Consider the following 10,431-nt stretch of genomic DNA (forward strand, 5'->3'; position numbering starts at 1 on the left):
TAGAGACTTGAAGAAAGCACAGATGGTTTATTCAGCATATGCGGACCCCTGAGTTCCAAGCTGGCTCAGAAGTGCCGAAACCAGGAAGTTACAGAGATATTTATTCATTTTTCTGGCTATACAACTGAATTCTAGAAAAAGCTTTTCACGTGTTACTTTTCTTAACACTCATTGGTTCTAAGCTCACACTAGCAGGTCACTAGCAGGTCACTTATCTAACTCTGCAGTCTTTCTGTTACATGTCCAGGAGGGCGTAATACAATATTGTGTATGCTGAGATAAGCATAAGAAGCTAAAATGCCCAAGCTAACACCCAGTGCAGGCAGGCTAGAACATCAGATAAGTTAGGACTGCAGATAAACATAATTCAGCATTTTATTAAAGAGAAAACTCAGTTCAACACTTGGAAAACCAGTCCTAGACTCCTTCAAGATTAGATATAGTTGCTGAAGAGATTTTTGCAAACTTGGGATCCGTACCTTCTGCAATTGCATCCCAAGGGCCACAGTCTTATTCTGAATGAATTATGAGTGGTGTGGGGAGGGGGGGGATGTGTGTGGGGGGGTCTATGGGAGTTCGTGGGTTGGGGGCATGATACTGGTGGGTGACCCGGGGGTGGAGTGGGGTTGCGGGTGTTGGTATTAGTGTGGTCCACAGAGGGAGGGTTAGTTTCAGCCCTACAGGGCAACATTAAGACTTGCAACGTCTGAGGTGTTGTCTGCATCCTTCTCATATGTACAAGTGCTGGATTCTTCTGCATTCTACTGAATGGTATTCTTGCTTTATAAAGTCTTGTCTAGTAGGTATAGTGATTCCTGACCCAGAAGTGCTGCCAGATTTTTCTGCTAAACTGGAGATAAAAGGCACCTATGAAGAACTCTGCAAGAATCCGGTAAGCAGCAGGTTTTGATTTTTGTTTTTTTTAGCTCTACAGAAATGTTAAGTAGGAGTAGTCACAGTAATCAGCCAGTGAACCCTTTACGATTCTCTCAAATGCCAAAGTCCCTTCTTTCACAGAAGTGGACGTTCAGAACTCTGAGCTTGTCCTTATTTCTTGCGCCCTCTAGTGTTCATTGATTTTCCACTCTTGATAGCATCAACTTGAACATTCTTGCAAAAAAAAATTGCTCTGACAGATAAATCAGTGAGTTAACAGAGAACCAAAGAAGCTTTTAAAGTGATCTGGCTATTACAATTTACGCCTGCAGCAGTTAGACTGATCACATATTAACGGTGGTGTCCAAATCTGTGTATAGAGATACTCAAACTAGTTGGAGTTTCAAGAGTTTCAGGATATCAACAATGAGTCACCATGAAACAGATATGCAACCAATAGAAGTAGTATATGCAGATATGGGGGAAGACACTGCTTGCCCTGGATCGGTAGCATGGAATGTTGCTACTCTTTGGGGTTCTGGAATCTTTTGTTACTCTTTGGGATTCCAAAATCTTGCTATTCATTGAGATTCTGTATGAAATGTTGCTATTCCTTGGGTGTTGGCCAGGTACTAGGGCCCTGGATTGGCCACCGTGAGAACAGGCTACTGAGCTTGATGGACCATTGGTCTGACCCAGTAAGGCTATTCTTATGTTTCATGAATGGATTTTGTAGATTACTATTCATTTCTATAGCATGGCACAGATGTATGCAGCTTGAAGATCCAACCAGATACAGAAGCCCCGAAATAAGGGTTGTGAACCACTAGAGAGTGACAGGGGAACCATTACAAAGCAATACCAGTTACCATGGTAATGGGAAAAACCTCAGAAAATCCCCCAGGAATGCTGCAGGAACAGCGGACCATTCCACAGGAAAGGGAACCGTTCTCGTGACATTCCTTCGGTAATGGGGAAGTGTCTACTGCTGTTTATCCTGACCTTCATGCAGGCCCCTTCTCTTCCTCCTCGCAGCTGCCAACTCTGCCCTGGAACTAGGAGTGAAGGGGAGGAAGACAGCCATGCTGGATGAAGGGACAAACATGCTGGATGGAAGGGGAGGGGGACAGACACTGGATACAAGGGAGAGAGGGAGGAAAGACACAGATGTAGGAGGGGAGAGGAGAGGAGAGGAGGCAGAATCTGGATAAAAGGTGGACATGGGGACAGACATGCTGGATTTAAAGGGAGGAGCAGACATATTGGATAGTATGGGGGAGAAAGAAGGCAAATACTAGATGGTGTTGGAGAGAGAGGGAAGGCAGACACTGGCTGGAAGTGGGGGGAAAGAAGAGAGGGAATGAAAGGGGTCAGACACTGGATGGAAGGAGGAGAGAGAAGGGGCAAAAAGAAGGCACATACTGGATGGAAAAGGGAAAGCGCGGGGCAAATGCTGAATGTAGGGGGTGATGAAAGAGGATTGAGATAGTAAAATAGCCAGAGCAAAGGAGAGAAATGGCAAGCCATAGGTAAGCACAGAAAAAAAGAGGAATTTTGAAAACTGTATAGTAGGAAAAGCTGAAAGAAAAAGGAGAAGAAAGAAGAGAAAAATAATAAATGAACAAAGAGTTAAGGAGAAGCTAAAAAAAGCAGAAACCAGAGACTTGGACCAACACAATTCAAAAAAGTAAATGGCCAGACAACAAAGATAAAAACAATAGATTTTATTTTTAGTATAGGATAAAATAGCGTGGTACCTGTGTTATTTAACATTTATAAATATAAAAAATGGAAATTAGGTGATATATTTTTATTGGGCTAACTGTTGAAGACCAAACACTCTTTCCTCCTATCAGAACAAGATACCCTAACTGCAGTATACTGTCCCAACGTGAGGAAGATGGTTTTGGCCTCTGCAAGCTAACTGAAATATGGATTTAGTCCAATAGCATCATCATATTTCCACTTTTTGTTTTATTTGTATACCTTAACTTTTAATGTACTGATTGGAATATGTCAGTTTTTGAAATGTATACCTGCTATCTTTATATTTTGCACAGTATAGAGGGATACAGATCACTTTTTCTCTGGTGTTGCACTGTGGTTTCATGGGGTTTCTGTTTAATATTTTTCTACATATTTCTATTTTTAATATAAGAACATATGATCCATCAAGCCTAGTAGCCCATTCTCACGGTGGCCAATCCAGGTCACTAGTACCTGGCCAAAACCCAAGGGGTAGCAATATTTTAATTTGTAGTTAGTTATTCTATACTATGTGCGGGTCTGTCTGTGTTCTGCGTATATGAAAGAGACATGGTTTTCTATTAGCATTAACTGTGCAGGATGGATCTTTACTAACCTGGCTTTAGTTTTCGGTAGGTTTATTGATGTTCTAGTATCCATTGGTGTTTGGTGCTGTATTTTCTTAAGTAGGTCCTTGTTACGCGACTCATGGATGTTACTGCTATTATGATAAGGTAGAATATATGGTAGAATATGGTAGGGTGGGGAGGGGGATTCTTGGTTTTCCACTAATATATTTATGAATGACATAAGATATTATTTTCATGTGGTATATTTTAGTTGTATATGAATTTGGGAGGGAGGTGGGGGTTAAATCTTCTTGTTGTATGATATTGTAGATTTTCAAGTGATGTTGTACTATAATTGTTTGATATTTACTGTACACTTGATGTAAGTTATAAAATGAATAAAGAAATAAAAAAAAAAAAAGATATGGTAGAATTGCTCTTCAGGTAGCTATAAACTACAGGCGAATAAGTAGGGAAAGCAAGCAGAGTATGGCTCATGGAATTCTTTCCAACTTCTTCACCAATATCTGTCTCAATAGCAGACTATGGATTTTTCCTCCAGGAACTTGTCCAAACATTTTTTTTAAACCAGCTACATTAACCGGTCTTACTACAGCCTCTGACAATGCGTTCCAGAGCTTAACTATCCTCTGAGTGAAAAAATATTTCCTCCTATTGATTTTAAACATATTTCCCTGTAACTTAATCGAGTGTCCCCTAGTCTTTGTCATTTTTGATGGAATAAAACATCGATCCACTTGTACCTGTTTTATACCATTCAGGATTTTGTAGACTTCAATCATATCTCCCTTCAGCCATCTCTTTTCCAAGCTGAAAAGCCCTAACCTCTTTACTCTTTCCTCATATGAGAGGCGTTCCATCCCCTTTATCAGTGTGTGTGTGATGTATCTGAAGAAATGCTCACAAAGTAAGGTAATAGAAAGCTTTCACTTACATTAATTTGGTCCTGATGTTTGGTTTTCTGTGTGCAATGAAGAACTCAAGCCAGCAGGCCTCAGAAGTTCTACTCTTATTGATGTTCTTTCAATTAAAATAGAAATTAGAAATTCCCTGCTTTAGGCTTAAAATGTTTATTTACAATACTTTAGGCCCATAAAATGGCATAAAATCATTTTTCTGCTTTGAGTGGGGAGATGCGGGGACAGGGATGAATCTTTGTCTCCACATCACTCTCTAGGAACCACTGCCATAGAGTTATCAAAATACTCCATAGCTATAGGGGACAGGTTGAAGCTCAGCCCACTTTTTGGCATAAAGTAAGAATGGAGATATATGTTTGATTTCCCTTTATGCAGCGAGACTAGAACCAGGCTCAGAACTGTTTTGTCTCAGCTTACTGTACTAAGAGTAAGAAACAGGACCCATGGCTGGAGGGGGGGGGGGGTGAGTTTGGTATGGTGCAGAGATGCTCATTTATTTCCTGTGGTTTTCTCGTTTCTGTAGGCTGTGAAGAAAGCAATTTTACAAGATATGGTCAAACTGGGCAAAGCAGCTGGCCTCACCTCTTTTGAGCAAGTATGTATATTTATATATTTTTCCTTTTACCCTTGATAAGCGAAAGCTCAATTTTAGAATCTTGACCCATCGTAACATGGATTTCAAACTGAACGAAATTTAAGTATGTGCCTTAAAAATATGTACAGCTGAAAAAGTAATAGGGCAGAAACAATAATACTAAGAAAAACCAAGAAAGCAAAGAGTGCTAAACACAAAGGGCCTGAGTCTCTAAAGGACCCCAATCTTGGCGGCCGTCTAAGAAGCAGCTGCTGATCATGTTGTCAATCACGCATCGGCATCCAGTCGAGAATCCCTTCCCTTGTTTAAAAGCAGCCTGAAAACCCACCTTTTTGATATAGCCTTCAATCCATAACCCTTCTCCCCACTGCCCACCAACCCAGCCAGCTAATTAACCGTTCCTCTTAACTGTACCCATGACATCCTGTTTGTCTGTCTTGTCAGTTTAGATTGTAAGCTCTTTGGAGCAGGGACTGTCTTCTTAGTGACTCTATTCAGTGCTGCATACATCTGGTAGCGCTATAGAAATAATTCATAGTAGTAGTGTGAAGAGTTTCAGTCTTTGGGAAGCAGAGCTGAGATTGTGATGTCATAATGCCTCATTCCATCAATAAGATCCAACCTCATCAGTGATGTCATAATGGCTTGATTGCCCTGTACTCCCCTCTGCCCTCCAACCCAGCCAGTGGATTAACCGTTCCCCTTAACTGTATCCATGACATCCTGTTTGTCTGTCTTGGCTGTTTAGATTGTAAGCTCTTTTGAGTAGGGACTGTTTTCTCATTCTTTGTGACTCTGTGCAGCGCTGCGTGCGTCTGGTAGCACTATAGAAATAATAGTAGTGGTAGTGGTAGTAGTAGAATCGCATCTACTTTTATTAATAGATGCCTTAAATGTATGCCAGCATTTTACAGGCCTACATGTCTTGCGCCTACGGAGAAGCTTAGGGATGCATAGAGAAGCCCAAGGCCACTTGCAGTGGAGACCACGCCATGCCTTGGGCGCCGTGTCTCTACACATCGCCTACAATGCGGGCGTCCGTCCCCACCTGCATTCTTTTTTTTTTTTAAATGTGTAGCCTGATTGGCTGTGAGATGGCAATAGGCTGCCTATTGCCGCCCACAATCAGGATGCCCGTTTGTAGAATCTGCCCCACAGTTTATTATAACAAAAACTAGAGTGTCAAGTCAATACCAAAACCAAAGGGTGAGAAGGACTAACTTAAGAACATAAGAATTGCTGCTGCTGGGTCAGACCAGTGGTCCATCGTGCTCAGCAGTCCACTCACGCGGCGGCCCTTAGGTCAAAGACCAGTGTCCTAATTGAGTCTAGCCTTACCTGCGTACGTTCCGGTTCAGCAGGAACTTGTCTAACTTTATCTTGAATCCCTGGAGGGTGTTTTCTCCTATAACAGACTCCGGAAGAGCGTTCCAGCTTTCTACCACTCTCTGGGTGAAGAAGAACTTCCTTACATTTGTATGGAATCTATTCCCTTTCAATTTTAGAGAGTGCCCTCTCGTTCTCCCTACCTTCGAGAGGATAAACAATCTGTCTTTATCTACTAAGTCTATTCCTTTCAGTATCTTGAATGTTTCGATCATGTCCCCTCTCAGTCTCTTTTGTATTATTTTCATAGGGGATTTGTTTTTTTCTCTTTTTTGGTCTTTTGCCTTATAAATAGTAACAGACATCAAGGCCCAGTAGAGAAATGAAATCAGCCAATCTGTCTTTCTGAAGTTTACTTCCTACATTTGAACCAACCTGAAGGAAGCATGATAAGGAAATATCCCACTTCAAATTCATTCTCTCCTCCATCTTTCCTTTCTTCTATACCAAGTCTTTCATAAAACCACTCTGAGGGGTAGGATGTATCATTTCAAATAAATATCCATTTCATTTCAGTATTGGCAAATGAAACTGAGCATAAATATATATATATATATATGAAGTTTCCTGGTGTTTTGCTTGCATCAATAGTACGCGAGAGAGTCCACGGCTGTTTCCAAAAGAGGGCGTACATGCAGGCCTACATGATCATGAATGAGCATGAACTCTTTCAGAACACTGCACACTCTGAACAACATTGCTCCCTTTACGACATAAGGAGGAAAAGGAAATAAAATAAACATTTATGGCTACATACCCCTGCCCGACAAATACTAATCTTTGAGTTACCATAATATACCATCTTACCTCATGGAGGGTTTCTTTTACAAAGCCGTGCAGCAAACACTCTTATGTCCATTAATTCCCTATTGATGTCGGAGAGATTACCACAGCAGCAGCTGCTAATGGGGGTTTGTAAAAGGGATGGGGGGGAGTGTCATTGAGCGAACTCTAGAGAATAAATTGGTCACCGTTGCAGGTGTGTTCCAAATGGTTGCATTTGATATAACAGTCTGTGTTCAACTCAGTGATGGGCTAGAAGAGAGAAACTGGCTAGACCCATGTCAAGCTGGATTCAGACCCAATTATGGAACAGAAACGACTGTGGCTCGCTGGTTGAGTTGCTGCCTCTGTGCCCAGAGGTTATGAGATCAAATCCCGGTGCTGCTCCTTGTGACCACAGGCAAGTCACTTAATCCTCCAGTGCCCACTGCTTTGAAAAGCCAAAGCCACAAATAGGCAATATACAAATCCCCATTCCCTTTCACACACACCGTCATGCCCAGTATTCTGTTTCCAACAGTGGCCATCCCAGGTCATAACTACCTGGCAGAAACCCAAAGAGTAGCAACATTCCAGAGCTGAGACTGTGATGCCTCATAATGCCTCAGTCCACCAATGCCTAAGAGCCAACCTCATCAGTGATGTCACAATGGCTTGGTTGTCCTATACTCAGCTCACATAAGAATTACCATACTAGATAGAGTGAAGGCAGGACAGGATTAACCAATAGGCCCAGTAGGCACATGCCTAGGGCCCAAAATGGTCAGGGGGGGCCCCATGAAGGAGGGCATCAACATTGTTTTTTCCAAATGGCAATGGGCCCGTCCAGCATCGATCAGCAATTTGCCCCCCCCCCCCATCGACAGAAAGTAAGACAAGCATGCTACGCGGGTAAGAAAGGCAATGGGAACTGTAATTTTGCAAGCAGTGCTGCTTGCCCAAAGCTTCCCTCTGACGCAGCTTCCTGTTTCCGCCTGGGCACATGTTGGGGTGGGGCGGGGCAGGGGGCCCAGTGGACTTGTGTGCCTAGGGGCCCTCGACAAATTACCGTATTTTCACGCAAATAACGTGCGCGTTATACACGATTTTTACAAACCGTGCATAGCCTTGTGCGTTATACGCGTGAGCGCGTTTTACAACTTTATTTTTACATAGTTCCCCTAGTTCCCCCCCTGACGTCCGATTCACCCCCCCGCAGGACCGCTCGCACCCCAGAGGAGAGTCGGGCGGCGACGGGAGAGTCGGGGCAGCCTGCGCGGTATACGGGTGTGCGCGGTATATAAAAATTTATTTACATAAATTACAGTTTCCCGCGCGCTATACCCGTGTGCGCGTTTTACACAGGTGCGCGGTATATGAGTGAAAATACGGTAATCCTGCCCTGACTGAAGGTGTGGCTCACTGGTAGAGCTGCTGCCTCTGCACCCAGAGGTTGTGAGATCAAATCCCGGTGCTGCTCCTTGTGACCTTGGGCAAGTCACTTAATCCTCCAGGGCCCACCAAAGTCCCCATTCTCTTTCCCTACTAGATGATTTTTACAGAAACTGAGATGGAGATTTGCCTCAGTGTTAGTACTGCTAGATTGTGCAGCAGCTTTTGACACTATGGATCAAAGATATTATGCTAGCACAAGTGGCAGAAACAGGTGTTATTAGAACAGTACTTGCTTGGCTTAGTTAGATCCTATTTGTAAAACCTATGCATAGGCTGCGGCCTATATATGGGGAAATACAGTACATGTCTAACATCAAGAATGGGCTCAAAACAGCAAACCTTGCCTGAACCCAAATAAAACTGAGCTTCTATGGGTCCTTAATACAAGTGGGCACCTACCTGACATCAAAATCTGTGTTGAGAAATATGAACTTCCTCTCAAATCACAAGTCAGGAACCTTGGAATACACCTGGATTTAACGCTTACTAAATCGAAGCAACTTTCAAGAGCTGCTTCTGTCATTTGTGTAAACTATTCTGCCACTCTCCTTACACTGAAAAGGCAAGTTTTGTCTCAGTTGTGTATGCCATGATAACATCAAGACTGGATTATTGTAATGCATTCTACACTGCTCTTACAAAAGGTCTGAACCTCCCGGACCCCTCAACACCTTACCTTTAAAGCCTTGGTGCTCTAGCAGTGAAGCGGGGGAGAAGCGATCTTCCTATGCTCCTGCCCCATGCACAGACGCAATCAAAAATGGCTCCTGTCCCGGCTCACTGCTGGACCACCAGGGCTTAAGGCAGGTTTGCAGTGGGCAGGAAGGAGGGAGGGAAGGAAGCAAGGCAGGGAAAAAAATGTTACCTCAATTTATATTCAGGTAGGTTTACACTTCTCCCTTCATATTTGCGGGGGTTAGGGGCAGAGCCAGCCCGCAAACATGGAAAAATCGCAAATAACTTTTAGGGCCAACTCAGACCCAGCCCGGCCACCCGGACCTCTCCACACCTTACCTGGTGGTCTGCCGGTGAAGCGGGGCAGGAGCGATCTTCCTACGCTCCTGCCCCGTGCACAGCCGTCAACAAAAATGGCTGTCGCGAGTTCCCATGGTCTCACGAGACTACTGCATCTTTTTTTGTTGACGGCTCTGCACGGGGAAGGAGCATAGGAAGATCGCTCCTTTCCTTCTTCATTGTTAAGCGACCAGGTACAGTGTGGAGAGGTCAGGGAGGCGGAGGTGGGTCAGGGTTTAGAAACTCATGAATAACCGAAGTTGCGATTTCTAAACTCACAAATTTGGAGGGAGAAGTGAATATTTGAGTATATACAGTATCTTATATGACATTGGTACAGTATGCTAATTTGTATATTTTTTACTGCTAGTAATTGTCTGTTGCTCATCTTTGACTTATTCTTGGTGTACACTGCCTTGCGTGTATTCCTTCAAAAAGGTGGCAAATAGAAGCAGACAAAGCGATGATGGAAGGCAATACATAGCGGGTTTGAAAAGTTGAACTTTGGAGCCTAGTTTGAGGGTCACTTTTTGAAAGTGTATACAAAAAACAAACAAAAAACACGACACAAAAGGTCTTCTGATGAAGCAATCTCATTGAACCATTGAAAAATTACTACAAATATAGCGTTAGTCCAAAGAACGTATATTTATCTGCATAGCAACTGCAGTTATGTTAGGATTCTCAATTTCCAAAATAACACAGCAGCCAATTCCATCCTCAGTTTTCTCTCTTTCCTTCCTGCAAACAGGTCAAAGATATTTACGTTCACTCAGAAATGCTCACCATCGAAAACGGATTCCTGACACCCACGCTGAAGGCAAAGCGAGTGGAGGTTTCCAAACACTTTCAGAGCCACATCGACAACCTCTACGCAAACCTGTAAGGTGGACCAACCCTGGAAGGTTGGCTGTAAATGGCCGACCGATGCAACCCACTAGGACAAGATCTGGAGCCAGCATTCTGTGTTCTGATGACAGTTTTAAAAAACGCATAGACGAACGCCAGAAAATATGCATCTAGATGGAACAAATGCTGCCAAGAGTCCTTGAAAACTCACTGTGGGAGGTGGGGTGACTCAGGAAGA

At 43.2% G+C, this 10,431-nt stretch overlaps 1 protein-coding gene across 2 annotated transcripts in view; it reads left to right on the forward strand.

The window, feature by feature from the left end:
• ACSL5 (acyl-CoA synthetase long chain family member 5) overlaps positions 1-10,431 on the forward strand; it is a 114,340-nt gene extending 103,909 nt beyond the window's left edge. For both annotated transcript variants that reach the window (XM_033942336.1, XM_033942335.1), the window contains exons 19-21: positions 791-892; positions 4,656-4,727; positions 10,096-10,431. In XM_033942336.1, the coding sequence (XP_033798227.1) occupies positions 791-892; positions 4,656-4,727; positions 10,096-10,230 (309 nt within the window). In that variant the 3' untranslated portion in view covers positions 10,231-10,431. The remainder of the gene's footprint in view (positions 1-790; positions 893-4,655; positions 4,728-10,095) is intronic.

Source organism: Geotrypetes seraphini, chromosome 4 (genome assembly GCF_902459505.1).
Source record: "Geotrypetes seraphini chromosome 4, aGeoSer1.1, whole genome shotgun sequence".
NCBI classification, from domain to species: Eukaryota; Metazoa; Chordata; class Amphibia; order Gymnophiona; family Dermophiidae; genus Geotrypetes; species Geotrypetes seraphini.